General features: G+C 38.8%; 1 protein-coding gene across 7 annotated transcripts in view; it reads right to left on the bottom strand.

Moving 5' to 3' along the window:
* Adgrg6 (adhesion G protein-coupled receptor G6) overlaps positions 1–21660 on the bottom strand; it is a 138029-nt gene that overhangs the window by 55750 nt on the left and 60619 nt on the right. For all 7 annotated transcript variants that reach the window (XM_076926914.1, XM_076926912.1, XM_076926911.1 and 4 more), the window contains exons 3-4: positions 8017–8358; positions 6377–7000 (exon numbers count right to left, since the gene is read on the bottom strand). In XM_076926914.1, coding sequence (XP_076783029.1) covers positions 6377–7000; positions 8017–8358 — 966 coding nt within the window. The remainder of the gene's footprint in view (positions 1–6376; positions 7001–8016; positions 8359–21660) is intronic.

The following is a 21660-nucleotide window of genomic DNA, read 5'->3' on the forward strand; positions in this document are numbered from 1 at the left end:
TTGCATTCACCAAAGAATGGGTTTGAGAAGAGAAGAGAATCGGACTTCAGCTATGTCTGTAGTTAAGTTTTCAGGGCAGAGATCTGGGGAGATAAAAACAGTTCCCAGTCAAGGTGGCTTCACAGAATGGAGGTGTGTCAACAATGAGTGGAACTGAAAGGCTGGCATGATAAAGACTGAAAAAAACCTTTAACTGCACCATACAGGAATCAGTGCCAGTCTTGTGGGAACAATGAAACTCAGACCGTGGAGCTTTGGAGAGTTAACCACACAGGAGGAAGCCTGGCTGTGCAAGGAAGCAGAGATAGGGAAGGGGTGTTGTGAAGACTGAAAACCTAAACCAGCATGTACCCTGGGAAAGCTGTGTGATGTGGTGAAGTGGAGGGAGGCTGGAGAGAGAGGGAGAACCTTATCTTGGGAGCTTGCTACCCCCTTGTACCTGTCCACTCTTTCCAGGACTTCACTTCTACAGGCCTTCCTTCATGTTTTAGACTCCTAGAAAACTAACATGCCTATCAGACTCATGTGACTAAAGAAATCTCAGCTTTGTAACACAACACTATGGAGACCTTTGGATGAGGTTCCTGCAGTTCTCAGATTACACACAATGCTGGCAGCCCAGGGCTCCTTAGAGGCTTCTGGAACTGATACAGTATCTCTCCAAGACAAAGAGAGATAAGGGACAAGGTTGTGGGAAAGGAGTTCTTAGGCTAACTACATGTCCACTGCAGTATATGTAAGAGTTCAGAGGTGGGTGATGAGGGAAAATGTCAGAAGAGCTATGATTTAAAACAAGATCTTGACCATTTTATCAGTTTCATTGTATACATTTCAATCTGGGGCTTCCTTTCAGCTAAAACTGTAACCATTCACTTCTGAATATTTTAATTAGTTGTTCTCTTTAGAGGAAGGCCACGTTTATCAAATTGCTAGCATTGTATAAATACTGAATAGATACCATTGTATTATGGTCTCCTGGAGCAATAGAAATTACATCTGAATTATTTTAAGTGAAAATAATGGCACAATAACAAATGACCTAATTTAATTAGAAGGAAATTACACTCTTGTGTTTATAAACGCATGAGACTACATAAACAGCTACATAAAATACTGCTGGAGTATGTTGAGATGCTGTTGCCATCTCAGCTGCCCAGGAGGCTGTAGCAGGAGGAGCACGTGAGATCAGCAGTTCAAGGCTACACTGCTGAACATAGCAAGACACCACCTCAGATAAATAAGGAAATATGCCCACAACCCGCACAAACGTTTCATTTGATACTCGGTTGTACTTTCATTGCTCAGTTTTCTAGGCTTACAGATTTACACGTTGGGAGACTGAAAGAAGAAACAAACTCTTGTTTGGAATAATGACCTATCAATCATCAGTGGTGCTTAAGTGATCTCTGTGTGTTCGCGCTCTGGCTTTTGAGTCTCTTCAAAGGTACTTAAGGCTTATTAGCTAATAGAAAAGTTTAGAATCACATTTAATGCATAAAGAAAAGAAATCTTGAAAATGGCGAGTTAGGACAGGGGATACAGCTCAGTGGGTAGAGTGCCTGCCTAGAATGCAGGAAACCACTACATTGGGTTGGCATGGTGGCACACACCCTAGCAATTGGGAGGTGGAAAGAGAAGGACCACATCAAGCTTATCATTGGTACCCAGGGAATTTCAGGCCAGCATCATTAGGTATCTTGTCTCAAAGAGAAAAAAAAGGTAGTTGGCCTTTTATTCTTTCTACTCTTCTTTCAGCCACATTAGTGAATGGAGTCACTAGTATTATACAAGGTGTGCTAAAATGGACTGATGTGTAGCTAACAGGTCATCACATATCCTCATTAATAATTTTAATCTTAGCAAAGTAAGTTATAAAATGTCAGAAAAAATGTTTTCCAAGTTTCTCTTTGTTGATGCTAGTAAGATGAATTTTATATTTTCATAAGTAAATAAATTATTTTATAATTTTTTATTTTATGTTTTTAATTTTTGTATTATGATGGATGTGTATGTATATGTAGGTTTTGTACAACTATATCTACATGTGTATGGATGAGTACATGTGTGTGGAGGCCCAGAAACTGATGGAAGGCATCTTCTTCAATCGCTTTCCATCTTGTCTTTTGATGCAGAATCTCTGATTCAACCAGATTCCATTACACAGCCTAGTTTGTGTGCTCCAGAGACCCTTTCCCTGCCTTTCCACTCTTGGGATTACAGGTATATAATTATAGTCTTTTTAGGTGGGTTCCAAGGTCCAAACTCAGGTCCTTTGACATCTCCTCCAGTCCTATTTTATGTTTTGTTATTATTTTGTATATACAATTATTTCTAAAGATCACCCGTGTTCTTCATGAGTTTGAGCACCCTCAAAGAATAATGTGCATGTCGAGATAAAACAATTATAATTTTAGTTAAGAATTACCTAATAATCTAGCAACGGTGAACTCAGCAATTAGCTGTGCATGAAACTAAGGATCAATAATCAAATTTTAGAGCTAAGAAAGTCAAGATTATAGTGTATTATTTAACTAAATTATGAAAATTATTACTAAATTATGAAAGGGTGGGAATTGGAGAGTTAGTGATCAGGAGCAGAAACTTAGAGAACTAAAGTCCATTGAAATATCCATAAATTTCTAGAAAAGAGTGCAAACAAAGCTGGGTACTTATAACTTGTGCCTTATCTCTACGTCCACAGTGACTAAGACAGGGAAGTGCAAGAAATTCTGGACAAATACATGTAATTTGCTTGAACTTAGGCTGCTCATACTATACCACTCCTCAGGAAAGAGCAGTAATCAGTTGAATAAATAAAACCAGCAGAGAAAGTACTGTCTGTTCTTTGTGAAAAGAGAAGGGCAGTCACCAGTGTCTAAACTGTAATCATAACACGGCAGATACTTGTACCTATAATTAAAGGGTCAAAAAAGGGAAATGACCTGTTCCTGAAGGTTGTAAAACTGGGTATGTTTGAAAACTGTTCTAGGAAAAATAAAGATGCTCTAAGGTTTAAAAAGAACTATTGATAAAACCACATTTTTATCAGAAAAGAACAGATAAGATTGACTGATTTTTAAAAAGACAAACCAGCTTTAAAAAATTAACTCAGAGCTGGGCGGTGGTGGCGCACGCCTTTAATCCCAGCACTTGGGAGGCAGAGGCAGGCGGATTTCTGAGTTTGAGGCCAGCCTGGTCTACAGAGTAAGTTCCAGGACAGCCAGGGCTACACAGAGAAACCCTGACTCGAAAAACCAATAATAATAATAATAATAATAATAATAATAATAATAATTCAGAGATAGTCCCAAAATATTTCAAAAGACATAGCAAAGCAAAACTGTACAATGATGAAATTGTTGAAACAGTTACTGATGACATTAGTTTTATATTTAATGTGTGACATGTGATAGCATAGTTATATACTCAATGTGATCTGTTCTGTCTTAGCCCCTTACTTTCTCTTTCTGTAATTTATCCAGTCACACACAGATGGAAAACATATTCATTTTCTACCACAAGTGAATACTACAATAGTCAATGCTTGGCAGACGTGGCCAGTCTTCTGGAATGTAAGGAATGAGATTGCAGTTTCCCATTGGTTACTGTACTCACTGAAAGCTTGGGGAATTACGATGATTCTCAACAGCAATCACAATATTTTCCAGGGGGGAAAAAAGAAGGTTAAAATGTTAACAGAACACCCTTTATTTTTCTTATTATTGAAGTTTTGCTTAACCAACATGGCCAAGATACAATCTGGTACAGGTATTTCCTGTCAGTTAATAAGTGACTTAGATTCTTCAGCCCCAGGCCCGATGATGATTAAGCAGCAGGAATTTCCTTCTCCCTCCCTCACCCCCCAGTCCTCCTGACAGGCACAGCAAGACATCTGGGTGCACACAGTTGGGGGTTGGGCATAGTGTCCCCATGGAATGTGGGATGACTGCTGTAAAGTTAATGAGAATCAACTGCACTGAGTCTGTAAGAGTGGGCTATCTTATAATGAAATCTGTTTTGTGGACTTACAGATGACTAAGATATGTGAGCACTTATTTGATAAGTTCTGCTAATCTTCAGGCTTGAGGAAGAGGTGGTGCTTTAACCTCAGAGCTGGTGTTTAAGAAAATAGAAGGAATACGTGATCTCACTTAAGTGTGGAATCCCAAGAAGCTGAAATCATAGACATAAAGTAGAATTGTGATTCACAGGGGCCGGAGGGCAGAAGGTGGGATAAAGGCACTAGAGATTGGCAACCAAGGGGTCACATTCTAGGAGTAATGAGTTTAGAGGATCAATTATACTGCATAACAGTTGTAGTTAAAAATGATGTGGTATGAAGTTTGAATTTGCTCAGAAAGGGCTAACAGCATAACCAGTTTCTGTTTCTTTCCCTGAATGCAAAACACTAAAAGGAATCTCTAAAGATTACATTTTTTTTTTCACTATGAATTCATGACTAAGTAGGATGTAGTAGTTTAAATTAGCTATTTCACAATATATAGGGAAACATCGTGTTATACCACATAAATAGATGCATTTTGTCAATTAAAATAGTATTAACTAATTAAAAAAATGCTTTCAAAGGTGAGATTGCCAGGGATAAATTGATGATGTGTGTGTTAGCAAACTAGCCACTTCAAACAACTCACCAGTTATATGCTTCATTTTCCTCACTACTTAAAGCATAAAGAGTGCTCTCAATTGAGATCTTTCAGTTTAGATGCCAACCAGGTCAGATGGAACCTAAAGAAGAGGAAAATGCCAACAGGGCTGGGGAGTTGGGGTTACAAGTGTGATGAAGGCTGAGGTGAACTCTAAAACCTCTTCAAATGGACTAGCCACCACTTTGCTCTATCTGTGTTATCCATGCAGAAATGCTAGCCAGGCATTTGTGTTTGCCAAGAAAACCAGATAATCCATTTTATGTGGAATCTAATTTTCAGTGCTGGAGACAAAGTCACCATTCAGAAGCATAATGTGTAAGAAACACAGGTGGAGGACACAGGAAAATCTACCCCCCCCCCAGCTCTAAGGGGTTCACTACATCTCCAGTGTCTTTCCCATTGCTGGTCTAAGTGTGAGCCTCAGCCACTCTGAGGATTCTTTGGTAGTTTGAGGGCTCAAGTTTTTACTCATGAAGATTGATGATAAATATTTTAGGATGATGGGACTTACAGGTATTAATTTTATTTTAAGATGGTGGATCATGTTACATCTGTCACTATCAGACAATTTGAATTTGGCCTTGTTGGTATAATCACAGCCACTTACAGTACATAAATCTATGGGCCTAGTTGTGTTCCTATAAAACTTTATTTATAAAGCAAGTTGTCTACCACAAGCCCTCCCACTTTGCCAAACCCTGGTCTAGAGGAGTTTCTTCAATATCACATACAAATTCTTTTGAGTTTCAGATCTCATCTCTGTCGAAGCCCAACAGCAATGTCCCATCCATGGGTACATCAGTACTGATGGTGGAATCTCTCTTTACCTGAAGTATATGTTACTAGCACCTGAGAACTCATGTTACTACATTTTAAATTGATAGCAACCATTTTGTGTGTTTTTATATCAGTCCTATAACATGATTTCTAGAATTAACTTGTATGATATAAAGAATACTGAATAAAAGTCTACTTCATTATGCTTTGTGTTCCATATAATTATTTTCCTAAATAATTTACATTCAGTTCCACTGTCACCACAGTAGAAGTCTCCTAGAGACAACTGGGAGAGAAGAGTATTTGAAATAAACCACTAATGTTTGCTTTCAGATAAATAGTGATAAAAGGTCAATGAAAAAATTTGTAATTCTAGATTAATACAAATAGAAAATAAAATAGAAAGCTGGATGTTTGACCCTCACTGAATACACTGTCCTACATAGTGACTGTTTATTTGGGTAATGCGACTGAAAATCTGTCCAGAATCATAAGGATCGGTATATTAGCATAGCATTTCGGTGATTAAAAATTACAACTTATTTATTACTTTCTTGTGGTTTAAGTCTAGTGCCAGGGGTTTCATCTGTCATTTAATCATTTTGACTGTTTTGTCAGAGATAAGTTGACCTGGGGAATTCTTAAAACTGGCAAACCCACTTTCACTACGTAAGTGTGATTCATTACCAAACGCTGTGAATAGCTGGACAGGTAAGGGTTTCTGAAGCTAAGGAGCTCTTTGTGAGGATTCTTCATATACACATGCATATATAATTTTTTAACATAACTTTTGCATATATAATTTTGTATAATATTGGTTGTAAGCCTAGCCTTTATCAGTTGAGCCATCTCTGTGCCCAGCGTATATGATTTTGTAATGACGAGCATTTTTACCAAACAATGCTAAGACTATCAAGAACATTATGTCTTACCACAGCTCAGGTTGCTCTCAGCTTTCAGAGCCTGGGCTGAGATGCTCCAAAAGTCATTGTGCCAGTCTATGACATTCCCAGGCACACTACAGGTGAGGTTAGAGAGAGCTTTTGGATCCATGGTAAAATTCCAAAGTCGAAAGTTATAGATGCTGCCCTTTAGAGAGGCGATCTCATCTCTGTAGGAGCCCAACAGCAATGTCCCATCTTTGGGTACAACAGTACTGATGGTGGAATCGCATGGCACTGTTTCATAGTTCTTCTTGAAATTTATACCAATGGAGCCCCAGGAATTATCCCACACAAGGCAGAGCTGCTCAAAGCTTTCTGTGAAGATGTCCTCTTTTTCCTTCACAGGTAATGCATTGTTCAACAGGCATCTTGAGCCAGAAATTGACAGAAAGTAGCCATTGTTGACCTTTTCAAGACTGAGCAACTGTGTAAGGGACTGGTCTGAGTAGGAGAAAGCTGTCCAGTCATCGTCTTCATTGCCAACTTTGGAAGCTTCAAAGCAGAGCGTGAAAGCTTTGAGCTCTGGAATGGAGATGCTTTTTGCAACTGATACCTGATAAGCATCTGACGTCTGGGGCAAAATGACCTTTTGATTCCTCAAGGACACAGCAACTGTGAGAAAGCACAAAGACATAACATAATTCTAGAGCATGAGCCAAGATGCAAAACGTCAAGTGTCTCTCAGAACTCTATCGCTTTCTTCCAATGAACTTTTTACTTAATCTGTGAACTATTGTTATCTCTCTTTCTACCTAGCCTCGAACACCTATCTTTTACAAATAGCCTTACACCAAAAATAACAATAGGCAATCCCACCCAGGGACAACCATGTTGGTATTTTTTAAAATTTTTCTACACAAACATTAAAAATTAAGAAACAAAATTGCCAAATTAGGAAGGAGCTAATTTCACAGCGATTTCGTTTGTATATTATGGATCTTAAAAATATGATATTTCTTAAATACTTTGTGAACACAAACTAGCTTTACTTTTCACTAATATTTACCTTTTACTCTGTCAATATTTCCAGGCAAATCTCATTCATTCAGAATTTCTGTACTCCTCCCTCTTCCTTACACACTTAATTTCTGCTTGTCCTCTAGTAAATTTATTTTAAGGGAAGCATCACATATGTCAAAAATAAAATAATTTCTAAATAGAAATGTTTACAACTTATACCAAGATGATATTAGAATTACAGATTTTCATCGTTACTTTTTTAAGCAGAGCTGATCATGTGACATACTTGGAAGGCAAAGGCAATCAGATCTCTGTGAGTTCAAGGCTGACCTGATCTACTTAGCAAGTTCTAGACCAGACACAGCTAAAAAAAAAAAAAAAAAAAAACCTCAGCTTAAAAAAACGAAAAGAAAACAAATATGAAAATAAAATAAATTTTATGCAGACAGACAGTCTAGAATTCCGTTCTGAAGAAACCAGGATTTTTTAAATCTAGTAGTTCTAGTTTGGTAATGAGGATTCTCAGAAACTATTAATAGATTCTCACCCTTCAATCCTGATCCTGACTATTCACATAAAAGAGCATAGTTCTGTCCTCCAGCCCTGGTGTTTACTGCATCACATCTTAAATGGAAGCAGAAGGTTGGCTCTGCCTGTGGTTTACATACCTCTGATGTAGCTGGCGTTGAAGCCTTTCTTCTGGATGCTAAAGTCACTTGAAAAAGACACATGCATCTCATTCACGCTTGAGTTAAATGACAGGCCTTTGGCAGTTGCTCCACAGAATTTTGTCTGGCTCTCTCCATTATCAAGGGATAATGAGTCATAGATGCAGTTGGGAGCTTCTTCAATGTCGAAGTCATTGAATGTTATCTGAATGATGTAGCCAGTAGGGGCTCGGAGGGTCCACGAGCAAGACTGGGTGTTAGGGTAGTCGTTAGGGTAACACGGAGAAGTAAAGGTACCAGAAGGGTTGGACAGAACAAGTCTGCAGTTGCCACATCCCCGCACTGTTGGTCATTAAAGAAAGAGAGAGAGAGAAGGGCTGGAATCAGATTATGTATAATAAGGCAAGAATCCTACTTACTAGGGGAAATCAAACAGTAAATGTTTAAAAAAATTACATAAAAATTAAGCAGAAATGAAAGCACCTCAAGAAGAAAAAGAAATGCCAAAAACATTCCAAAAAGTAATGATAAATACAAAATCTTAGAGAGTAAAACTTGAGGTCCTGAGAACACAGGGAAGGAGAGAGAAACTCTCTCATGCAATATGCACAAGGGCCCTGCAGGTATCCACACATGGCAGAGGATTCCAAAGAGTATACAGGGATTAAAAGCCATCAGGAGATCTCACAAAAGCTTACTGAGTATGCTAAGGATCTCTGCTTCAAAGAGTCCATAAAACATACAGGGAGAGCTCAATGTTATAAACCATGGATACACACACACACACATGTATGTACATACACATGCACATACACTCGCACACTCACACATGTACATATACATACATAATCATTCTTAGGAAATGAATGTTGAAATATAAAGCAGGGGAAATAGCAGTAAAGAAAATTAGACAACTTACCTTTTAGCACTCTTTTCAAATTAAAATAAATGTTATCACTGTCCCCTTTGTTTATCATGGTTGATGATTATACATTTATATGATCATCTTGTTTACTCATACATTCAGCAAATATTTATTATCTATTATATAATAAAATTGGTCTATACAGAATATAACAAGAAGCAAGACAATCTTTATATGAAATACTAAACACTTTAGGCTTAGACCTAAAGAAAACAATTAATATATTGAAAAGTGGTGTGACAGTTTTAATTGTCAGCTCGACACAATACAGAATCACCTAGGAACAGAATCCTAGCATAGAACTTTCTAGATCAGGATGGTCTGTGGGCTTGGTTGGGACATTATCTTGTTATACTAGTTGAGGTGGAAAGACCCATCTATTGTGAGTGGCTTCATTCCCTAGACAGGAGATCCTGAACTATATGTAAGAGTAGAGAAAGAGAGCTGAGGACAATCATGAGTACATTAGTCTACACCTTTCTGCTTCTTAACTCTGGACACAATGGAACCAGTTGTCTAAAGCCCTTGCTACTGTGACTTCCCTGTAGTGATGGACTGTAATCCAGAACTGTGCGCTAAAAGAAACCCATTCTCTCACAAGTTGCTTTGGTCAGGGTATTTGATCACAGCAACAGTAAACACACACATACATAAACAGTGTCACTCAAATGGTGACAAAGGTGGAAAAAAGTGTAAAGCAAGGGAAAGATCTAAAGTGTGGGAATGAAATGGTATAGTTCTCCAAAGGTGATATTTAAACCAAAATCTTTCAGAAGTTATGGCACATGTCATAAGCACTCTAGAATATAAACAATCTGGTCAATGGACCCAGCAGAAATAAGGCCCACTATGAATGAATTTTTACTCTCTGTTGTTGAACTATCAGTTCCATAAGCCAAAGGCTATGTCTTCTTTGCACACCTCCATAGTCTGAATGCACCAGGAGAGCTAACATCAATGTTAACTGAATGAGTGTATGTGAAAGAGTCTTGTTGGATGAACAGAGATATGTTGCTAGTATTTTCAGTAAAAGAACATTAAGATCTTTTTTGTTATTCAGAACTATGGCCAGGACACCAGATCAGATGAGAAACAAGGTCTCCTGTGTTCCCATTTATCAGTGGTTCTTCAGTTAATATGCATGCTTTTAAAAGTATAAATAATGATAACAATATTGTGTGTACAAACACTCTAAACAAATTACTAGAAAACCAACACACAAAGCATCAAATAATTATACTTTAATTGTGTTGTGTAAACTACTTTAAACACACTGTTACTGGGTGACATTTACTGGGTGGAGTTGAATGACTGATTATGCAATAGCTTTTCTTGAGAGTGGCAGTTATTACACACATCATTTAATCTTCTTTGATATAATGATGCACTTATCTTTTCCCTGTTGTCACTTCCTCGGACCAGCTTGGGTCATGCCATTTGGTCAACTCTATTCCCCATCTGGTAGCCCTCTTTTCTTTCAGAGTCAATGACAACTTGGACAAAGTCAAAGACAGAAAGAAGAATACAAACTATGATTGTCAAATGTCTACTAAAACCTTTTCTATCTACCCCAGAGCATCATGTTCCACATCTGTCTTCATAGCACTACCTAGGAAGATTGTGTTCCTTCTACTTGTGGGATTATTTGCAGTCTGTCTTCTCCCACCAGTCTGTAAACCCCACAAACAAAGGCTACTTACTGGCTATGTTAGCCATGGTGTTGGAAACACTCCAGGGTGTTCTTGACACACAAGACATCAGTGGTCACATTTGTAAAGACACAAAAGAATAGCTTAAATGAACAGAAATGTGTCTAAAGAACAACTACACATGGTGTACAAAACCAAGACAAATGAATCGTAAGCCTGAAAAGTAGGTGAGGAATACGTGTGTTGTGGCACGTCTCTGAATAGTGTTTGGGTTTTTTTTTTTTTTTCTTGTAACTAATTCATGCGTGACCTGAGACTGAATTGATTGAGACTCTCAGACAAGTTTCCTTTCTTTTCCTTAATCTTGGGGTCAAAAGAGAAAGAAGTCATCCTAGCCTATAATTTATACACAATAATAGACACCAAAGTTAAAACAAGACCAGAAAATGAAAGGTTTTAAACAAACAAACAAACCACCCACCAATTTCATGCTATATGAGCATAGAAGTATCATTTTAAGTATCATGTATGAGATAGAAGTATCATTTATCACGGTGCAATACATTTCCCTATATCTAGACCCAGATAATACACCACACTTCCTGTAGCCATTTATCAAATTGTTCCAATTCCACTGTGTGACGTGGGCTTGAACTCAGGTCCTCAGGCTTGCATAACAAGCACTTTTATGCACTGAAATGTCCTATAGGCCCTTGACCCAGATTTGTACGTCAGTATTACCTTCTTTGCACCAGGGATGATAAAGAACTTATATTCACCCCTAGGCTGTTGAGAGGATGACATGGGTTAATATTGGAGCATCTTGAGACTTGTTCAAGACATGCAGGGCTAATATTCGAGTGTTGACTATCACTGCTCCTTACTACAACACAAAATCTGCGTGTCAACAATTTACACAAAGTAAATAGCACCGACCTTGGTAGACTCTTTATCCCTCAGGCAGTCGTCGGGAAATGAAACAAGTAATAAAGCAATAAAGGGAATTAAAATTATGTTAAAGTATTATTTCATAAGAGCCAACTACAGCGGCCAGACAGAATTTCCAGAGAGTGCTATTGTATAGCCATTATCTTAATGAAGGGAATGCCACATCAGGAACAGTAGCAAAACATTCATTAAAGTCACAAACGACTTCATTATAATGGCTTTTGCTACATATTTTTCTCATTCAGCATCATAAAAATGGTGAGAGTTACTCCCACCTCCATCTTTAGCTAAAAACAAATATCACTAACAGAGATTCTGTAAGGTTTTTTAAAGTTAACGCCCTAATATGCAGTGCAATTAAAATTCACCAATATTCTAAATGTGAGCCTAGAGTCTTTCCTGGGGAAAAAAACACAATAGAAAGACACAGACAATACCAAGTTTCAGGGCAAAGTGGAACATGAAGGTAGAAGTTATTAATGGGCAAGTTCCAATAAGTAGTGCCATTGCCTAAGTTGAGTATGTTTTCAGAAGTTCATTTGAAATGTTAGAAAGTTGAATTTGAGTGTACTGATATGTATTTGACTATGAACTAATCAAATGTTAGTTGGGCTCCTATACTGTGAGTATTCCATTAAGAAATTAATTTGCCATAGGAAGTTGGCCCTTTTCTGAAGAGAAATGATGGAGAAATGTATGGGGTGGGGAAGAAGAGATTGGAGGAGTTAGAAAGAAAGAGAGAGAGAGAGAGAGAGAGAGAGAGAGAGAGAGAGAAGAGAGAGAGAGAGAGAAGGAAACTGTCGTTGGGATGTTAAAATAAAATTAAAATAAGTAAAAAGAAAATTTTGGGGGGCTGGGAAATAGCTTAATGGATAAAATGATTGCTGTGTGAAGGTGGAGACCTAAGTTCAGATCCTCAGTATTCATGTAAAATCGGGGTACAGTGCCATATATCTGTAACTCAAGTGCTAAGGGCCTAGAGACAGGTAGGTCATGGGGCCACACTGGCCAGTGAGTCTAGCTCAAATGGCAAGATTCAGGTTCTGTGAAAGATGTTACAAAGTGGAAACCTGATAGAGGACAAGTCCCAACATTAGCTTCTGTCCTTAACATATGCACCAGTGAGTGTGCACTCCTACATATGTATGCATACTCAAGCATATATCACACATACATAAACATATATCACACACACGTACACACAAGCACATACACATACATACATGCACCATGTACATACACATATATGAGAAATTTACTCTCTTATAGAAAAGGCTTCTTAAAAAATTGGCCACTGAAGTAGGCACTGAGTAGGGCTTCAGTAAAACCATGGTTACCATGTCTCCTTAAAATCTACCCAAGTAAAAGTCCCTGACTCACTGCATTCTCAAAGACATATACAGTAAAGTGTTCTCAGATCTAGTTAATTCCAGAAAACACTTTCAGGTAATGTAAATAATAACAAACCAAAGCCCAAACTTAGCTCTTGTGTGTTTAATCTAAAGAAATGCCTAGCACTAAGTTGTCTGTTCCTTATGAAGGCCCTTTTTTTTTCAATCTTAAATAAACTCCAGGAAACTTGTATGCCAAAGCTTTACTCAAGTAGCACTTGCATAGCCATTACTTTTAAATTTTTAATTAAATTTATTCATATTATCTTGTGTGTGAATGTTTTCTTGCAGAGGTTTATGTGAACCATGTTATGTGTCTAGTGCCTGTGGAAGAGAGACGAGCATATTGGAAGCCCAGGAACTTCAGTTTGAGATGGCTGTGAACAACTACATGGATGCTGAGAATAGACTATCTGGATCCTTGGGTTCTGCAACTGCTCTTAGCTATCTCCTCCAGTTCCAGTGAACATTATGCTAATGGTTTAATTTTCTTTTTAATTTGAGAGATTTTATTCCCTGAAATCTAAAGTGCATGTCCTTTAATTCTTTCCTAGATAGGAACTCCTGACACCCAATTGCTAAATAAATCAAATAAATCATCTGTAGCTGATTTTTAAGACCTATTTTTTTTCTGTACTGTGCTAAATGGTCAACAAACCCAAGTGTCCGATACAAGAGTAACCCCAGCATTTGAGAGGAAGAGGCAGAAGAGTCAAAAGGTCTAGGCCAGCCTTGGGTATTTAGAAAGTTCCAGATCAACCAATGCTCTATGAAACACTACTTCAAAAGCAACAACAACAAAGCAAACAAAAGGAATACATTTAATATTAGCTGTAGTTAGCAACTTGAGAAGGTGGCTGGTAAAAACCACCCCAGAGAAAGATGTAAATTAAGTTGCCTGTTTCATTCATAAGTTTCAGTTGTCTGCAATATATATGGTAATATATCAAGCTGTAAAAAAATTCCGAGCTCATTGGATGTCTTGAAAGTTTAAAATATCTACTAGCTCCGGTAGTTTCTAAAGATTAGTCCTAAAGTCAACAGCTGAGAATTCTGGGGCCAGTGTCATCACTAAAGTGTCAGGAGAGTCACGTGTTTCTGCAGATCAAGGCAACAGCTGCCGGATGGAAGTAACATCAATGAAATGTAAATAACATTTCAGATGCTGACATGACCTGTGTGGCTGGTGACATTCAGAATGAACAACTTCATCACAGCATGTATTTAGTTCATTTCTGACAACCATGCATATTTTCAGGACAGGAAGAAATCGGAAGGCTATCTGGCTGTGATATCTGTGATTGTGTTAACGTGACAGACTTGGCAAGAGACCCAGCTGATCTCCCTATTCTCCTTAAGCTCTTCTTTCAGAGAGAGCCTTTCCATATCAGGGAAGGTCTCTGGCACCCCAGGCTGACACTGGTCATTCTCATTTCCAACTGTAGCTTCCGGCAGCCATGCGAGGAGACCACTTCACTCCCACAGCCTTACGACACTGGTCCTCCCACCGGTTCCCTCCAAAGTTAACCAGATGACTGTTTCGTTTCCTCTTGTGATTATTCAACCTCCAAATCTCTTTGCAAGCAGCATTCAGAGGAAGTTATCACAATGGTTTTGGCATGAGTTCCAAAGGAAATTATTTACTTGGATCGGTCCAGTTAGGTCTGACACAAGGAAGAACCTAATAAGCCAGGGAACTGAAAGACGCTGTTGGGCAGCATTCAGATTGGTAATGTCTTCAGTATCTCAATGTATTCCCATGTACCCCACCTTCAAACACATCTTGGTCTCCTGTAATATCGTTCATGTTTCAACTTCCAGCCCTGACTTTCCTTAATCACCATGTCAAGAGAACATTCTATACTCAACTGCAAAAGATAGTATTTCATTAACAAGTAAATGGTTCTAAGCCCTACTAGAGTAAGCTTGCTCTGGAGATGTACTGTAGATTTCTTGAAAGAGGACTAGACTCTATATGCATATGCACACCCATGTTTGTTTTCATGGGAAACTTTTCCCTCAAGCAGTGGCTGAGCCTTTCCTGTCTCTTATAAAGTAAATAGCTTGAAACAACATGAACTGCATGTTATATTATTTAATCTATTTCTTGGCAATAGGTATGTCTCTTTCCTTGTTCATATTCATAGGCTACAAATGCACAAGTCTGGATTAATCAAGCCAAGCCAAGGACTTTCTTACCAGCTAATGAATCCGCTCCTAATGTATTGCTGAAGAGAATGTGTTGACTCATGATGATTATTCAAACTGAGGCTTCCAGTTTTGTATCTCTCATGCTTTATAGTATGGATGCCTCTGAGAGCAGACTTACCAGGCTGGTCAGGCTTCACTTCTACCATCTCCCCCTACCCTCTGAGCCTCCCTTACTATGCTTCATCTTACTGGCCTTGTTATTCAGAGTGTAGACCTCAGGCCTTCAGAGATAGCATTATCTCTGGCATTAAGAACTGCCTAAACGAAACTTTCAGGTTAAGATTCTCAAGCAATTTGAAGACATGTTCCTTTAAATAATAACATAAGCCATACTTCCTCTGAAAACAAAACAAAACAAAACAAAACACATCTACAAAAAAAAAACTACATAAGGCATTGTAGAAGAGACAGTGAGAAGATATATTTATATGTATAAATATATGTATACATATATGTATATAATATATGCATGTAATAATAAAGTTAAAAGAAGTCTATAAATTTGAAGGAAAGTGCAAACAGGTGTATGGGAAGGTTTGGAGGCGGGAAATGTCATGGTTATATTAATCTCAAAAAATGTAATTTGAGAAGAAAAGAAAACAACAGAAAACCCCTAAAGCTGTGTGGTGAGAGTAGGCATAAGATTTCACCACAGACTAAAGAACAGCTCTTCTCATTAATGCTAGAAATATTGCAGTTAAGTCCACAAAGACGTATCTCATCAGACTCTTGAATAAATGACCTGCATCTCTAGCTTCAAATTCTGGAACGAGAGATGCTAACTGATTGATCAGCTAAGTCAATGGCTTGTTTCCTTCCCTCCAGGGCAGGGCCCCACCCCTTGCACCACAGTTAGTGACATTCTCCAGGCACAAAGCTTCTCTTGAAAGCGTCTGTTTCCTCTGTAGCACTCATGACGATATTTGTACAGCTTGCCTCCAGGGGTGGACCCTGACCTGATGGGAACCAAATCACAGACTTCCTCAGTTGGATTGTCTTTCTGAGAAAAGTGAGATAGAGGCACAGGATATTGGCTTTGTAAAAAAAAAAAAAAATGAAGCTGGTAAGGAAAGGGGTGGGGGTGGGAGTGAGGGAGGGGATGCAGACATGGATATGGAAGGCACAGATGACAGTAGTGTGGATGTGAGAGGTAGACACACTTTAATTGCAGACATTCGATGCCATTGCTGCCAAATGTGTCTGCAGCCAACATCCCAGCTAGCGCCCCTCTCTTTCTAGATCTTCTCTCTGTACTCATTCTCCCTAAATGACTGTATCTGAGAAAAGGCTTTCATGATGTCCAGATGCTAGTAACATGCATGTCCATCCTTGCTTACAAATGTCTGCTGGATATCTTTCCTTGGATATCCCTCAGGCCCAACAATCCAAACACCATTCCACAATGGTCCATATCCTCTCTGATATTGTTTGTAGCACGAAGGATATCAGATACAGGCTAAGACTCTGTATGCTTCTTCTTTCTTCCTTCTCCAAAGTTTCAAACACCTCATCATTTTTCCTATTTGTGTTTATCGGATCCACCCCTTCATCTGGTTCCTTCATTGCCATGCCCTTTAGCTTCTTCTCTTTTCTCTCTGGGATTAAGCTCAGCATCCTGTCTCACAGTTATTCAATATACTCGCCACCTCTGAGCCACCCTCCATATCAGTACCAGAAAGGCCTATCCAAATTCAAATATAAGTTGGAAGGTACTATCACATCTAAGTGGCAAGTGACTATCATACACAACACTTATTTTCTTCCCTGTTTATACTTCTGTCGCCTACGTCCGCTCATTCAATAAAGACTTCTGAAACTTCTATGTGTCTGAACAGTCCCAGATTCTAAAATTATAATATTATATAAGACAGCAGGGTTTGAAGAGATGGCTCAGAGGTTAAGAGCGCTGACTGCTCTTCCAGAGGTCTCTGTTCTATTCCCAGCAAACACATGGGGGCTGAAGACAGTGACAGTGTATTCATACACATAAAATAATAAATTAATCTTTTTTTTAAAAAAGGAATGGTTTATTTAAAAGAAAGATAGCATCCCTGACTGTATATATTCAAATTATTAGAGGTGCAGATAGATAGATAGATAGATAGATAGATAGATAGACAGACAGACAGATAGATAGATAGATAGATAGATAGGCAGACAGATAGAAACTGAAAGTAATATTACTGTAGCAGAACAAGTAGCAGAATACATTAGCCTATATATAAATTTTGTAGCGATGATACCATGATTGATCCGGGGGGCTGGAGAGATGGCTCAGCAATTATGAGCACTTACTACTCTTTCAGAGGGCCTGGGTTCAATTCCCATACCCACATGGTAGCTAACAATGATCTGTAACTCCAGTTCCAGGGTGTCTGGCTACTGTAGGCCCTGCACACACATAGTACACAGAGAAGCAAGCAGGCAAAAATCCCAGTTTTTTGGTGTAGACCACGGGCACCAGAGCATTTCACAATCACGTGTAAGGCCCTACAGTCCATCCCTAGCATTACAGAAAAGAAAAGGCAAAGGGTGACTGCAAGAGAGAAATAAAGGGAAGAATACAAGGAGGGAAGGAGATAAAGGATGAAAGGGAGAAAAATATGTCCAACCTAGACGCAAAAAACCTGAGGACAACAAGTAGTTTGGATGGGAAGCAGGCAGTAGAGAAACAGAAAAGCTCTGGTCAGGGTGGTTAGCAAGGATGACTGCCTGCAGTTAAGAAGGAAGCTGGATCATTCAAGGATCAGAAGAGATTAGTTCAGCTGAAATACTGTGGGCAAAGTAGGGAGAATCAGACGATAGACAGCCCAAAATGGATGAGGTTAAAGTTTATGGGATTTTTACAAACTTTTTCTCCCCAACGAGATCAGCAAAGCAAATAAAATGGGTTTAATCATGGGAAAGTAAAATCCCCAGATTTTGTTTAGCAATGATTGTGTTTTAAATTTTCACTCATTTACACGAACACAAAGCTACCAGGGACAAAATGCCTTTGAGAGTCATAGCCACCTTATCCTGAAGACTTGACAGATGACAAGAAGTTCAAATGATGACCAGCCAGCCACTCTGACAGTCTGCTTAGGTGATAATGGTCTCTTTGGTAGGACACACTAGCATCACAAGGTCTCAAATCGCCAAACAAGCCTACACTAAAAGACAGTAAAGTAACATTCAAGTGTTCATCAAAGGTTGGTCTTAATTACCTTCGGTGTGTTTTGTTACCCACAAAGAGAGACTAGAGAAACGATAGGTGAGACTCACTTGATGTGCATGTCGCCTGATTATCTCATAGGAAGAAAAGCGTTTGGTGTGGATTATCTAGGCAGCATTGCATGGGCAAACTGGCTTATATGAAAAGATATTGCCAAGTAACACTGAAGAAGAGAGAATCCCAGCCTCAGGAAAATTAATTAAGGCTCTTACATCCAGGAAGGTGATGATCTCATTGTTAGACCCAGGAAGGTGATGATGTCATTACTGGGTACATAGCATATCACTAACTTTTGAGCACATAACTTGTCCACATTGGTAGTATATTGGTCTACAATGAGATGCTCAAATATAACATTTACTGTCCTTTTATGGTGGTTGTTATTTAACAGCACAATTTATTGATTACATTCACTTCTACCATCTGCCCATTCAGTTTTCTGGGAGCCTAATATGATCTGCAGTCTTTTTTTTTAGATGTCTTCACATACAGTCAACGGAGCATGGTCCGTGGAGAGGTTTGGGAAAACAGACTCTTAAGAGTTGGTAACTGTTATTACTTTCTGTTTGTTTCACGTAATGTGGTGTAGGTGACGAACCTGAAATTAACAGCTAGAAGCAAATTTGGGGTTTGCAAATTGACCTTCCCAATAAGATGGGAGGGGCCTGGGTGAAGATGGTAGCTGGAAGGATGTTAGGTTTGGATGTTAGCTCAAGTTTTCCACGGGAGCCTTTAATTTGGGGCCATAAAAAAAGCCACTCCAGGTTGTGCATATAAATGAAATCAGTTTAAATAGTGAAAGTTTAGAGAAATACAAACCGCAGGTACGACTGACATTTCTGTCTCAATGGGGACACTTCTTTATGCAAACTTCTTAGCAGTGAAGGATAGCGGGTGTAAAATTCTATGCTATATATTTCCTAAGCCAAATTCTTCAATATGAACATTCTGTATAAGAGGAATTCTTATTTAAATATGCTGTTTCATTTTCCTTAATTCATCACTAAAATCAATGACTCAAGTATCTGAGCAAAGCTCATTATGAAAGACAAAAAAGAAAAGAAAAGAAAAGGAAAAGACTATTTTTAAATTTTCAGGAACATTTCAAATTGAACTTGTAAAAGTCTCTTCCGGGTTTAAGTAAAGCACAGAACCTAGCTGATACAAAAATATTTTCCATCACTGTAGATTATCATAGTGTCGGGGGCAAATTAAGTCAGGAAGCTGAATCGAAAACCCTCCAGATTCTTTAAATTTAAATGACTCCCTTTCAAGGTCTAGTCTTTAAAACAGGAACTCACTCAGCCATGAAATACAATAACGTGGACAGTGGCAGAGAAATAAAAAATAAGAATCAACACCATCTTGTAAGTGACTCTGTTCTCCCAGATGAGGAAAGGCATCTGTGCTGATTGTGGAAGTTGGGCCATGTTACCAGCACATCCCAGAGGCTCTGGTCTTAGCTTTCCTGTTAACTATCTTGTGACAGTAAGGAGCCACCGAAGCCTTGGTTTCCTCATGTAAAAAATAAAAGAAAAGAAAAAGAAAAAATGAAAGAAAGAAAGAAAAAGTTTATTGGGATTCAAAAACCCTGGTATTAAGTTCAGTCTTCATGCAACAGTATAACTTCAGCTGTTTCTTTGTAGGAAAGAATTCTAGAATAGTTATGAGGAAATCTGAGGTTTCCCTAAGGAAAAGAATCATGATGTGTCGTTCATAAGGTCAGGAGGCAAGAGGGTCTCTTTGAGGGTTCATGGGCCCCAGCCTGTTTATGTTCATCTATCTACTTTGAAGCCCTAAATTCAAGTCCCAGAGGGACAGCCAATGCAGGTTGAACACAGCAAAGCTACCGTCCAGCAAACATCCTGGCTTCTGGGGTACATCGCTGCTGCTCAAGAAAATTTCCACGTCTTGCTAACAGTACGTATTGTGCTATTTTGAATATTGCTGGCTTGGAATTATAGAACGAGCTATGACAGATCATGAAGATTTAAAGTGTGGTTCCCTGTGGGGGAAAAAAAAACAGCTCTTTTCTACTTAATATAGCTAAGGTAGTGTGCTAGTCATGACCAGCAGTTCACTTTACAAAGAAAATAGTTATTACTTTCATGGGGTTCACATGCCCATTAAGAAGCAGGCTGGACTTGGGTTTACCATACCACTGCTGAAATGGTTTATCTAATTGCAGGTTGGGGGCTAAGGTGATGGAGGTGCTAACCTAGCCCCTGGCAAGTTATAGCTGTGAGGCAACACCATTAAGTTTGCTGAAATCTGACTGCTTTTCCTGTGCTCCAGGGATTCTATGCAGTAATCCCAGGTCTTCAGGAACACACACACACACACACACACACACACACACACACACCACAAAGTTCATAGAGGTCACAAAAGTTTATAATTATACGTTTCCAAGAGGGTATAAAAATCAACTTGCTTGCTGTCCTCTCTGAGCCAGAGATATTTTAAACCTCAGGAAAATGGTATCGAGACAAGCTCTAGGTGAGTAAGGTCACACCTGCAGGCAAACCAGAGAGAAGCCAAACCACCAAAAGTGGGTGGGCTGGGTGGGCTGCCGAGCAAACAGCCCAGTGTGTTTCCAATTGAGGCACAGGCCTAAAAACGAAGAACACCAGAGCCTTAGTCTGGGTGGAGGAAAACCTCACTGTTGTTGAGAGCAGGAAGGCTCAGCTGCAGGCATCTGTTTCCCTTCTCCTGGAGGAGATGAATTTACCATTTCAGCCAAATCTCCTCTATGCTCTGCATTGCCATTTAAGTTTGTGGGGGAGTTTGCAGAAAGCAAAATATTAATAGATTCCTTTCATGGCCCCCTTGGAACATCAAGTAGGTAAACTCTGGTTGGTATGAGCCTCTGGGTCAGGACAGACTGTAACGCAATTGTCCCCATTCTCTGCCACTGATGAGAATTACTGGAATTACATGTCATATTTACATATTCAGTGTTATTATATAAGGAGCTATGTCTTTAGCAGGAATGAAATGAAATTTCAAGCAGAAGCAATTTGGTTTCCCATGTAATAACAAAGCTGAGGCATAGATAATTTTTTCTTATGGGGTGGCTCATGGTGTCCTTGATGGCAAGAATACTCTGCCCTCAAGTCTCCAGAAGAAAAGATAAGGAACCTAAAGCATACAGATTTTCCACTAACGAATGAAAATAAATAGGTATTTAGATGCCAGCTCTTTCTGAATGATATCTGATAAAATAATATGCTCAATCTCTTCCCAAGGAAATCAGTATGATTTTCTCATTTCTTTCCATGTCTTCCTTGTCATGTGTGTGTTTCT

This window comes from Arvicanthis niloticus, chromosome 28 (genome assembly GCF_011762505.2).
Source record: "Arvicanthis niloticus isolate mArvNil1 chromosome 28, mArvNil1.pat.X, whole genome shotgun sequence".
In the NCBI taxonomy this organism is placed as follows: domain Eukaryota; kingdom Metazoa; phylum Chordata; class Mammalia; order Rodentia; family Muridae; genus Arvicanthis; species Arvicanthis niloticus.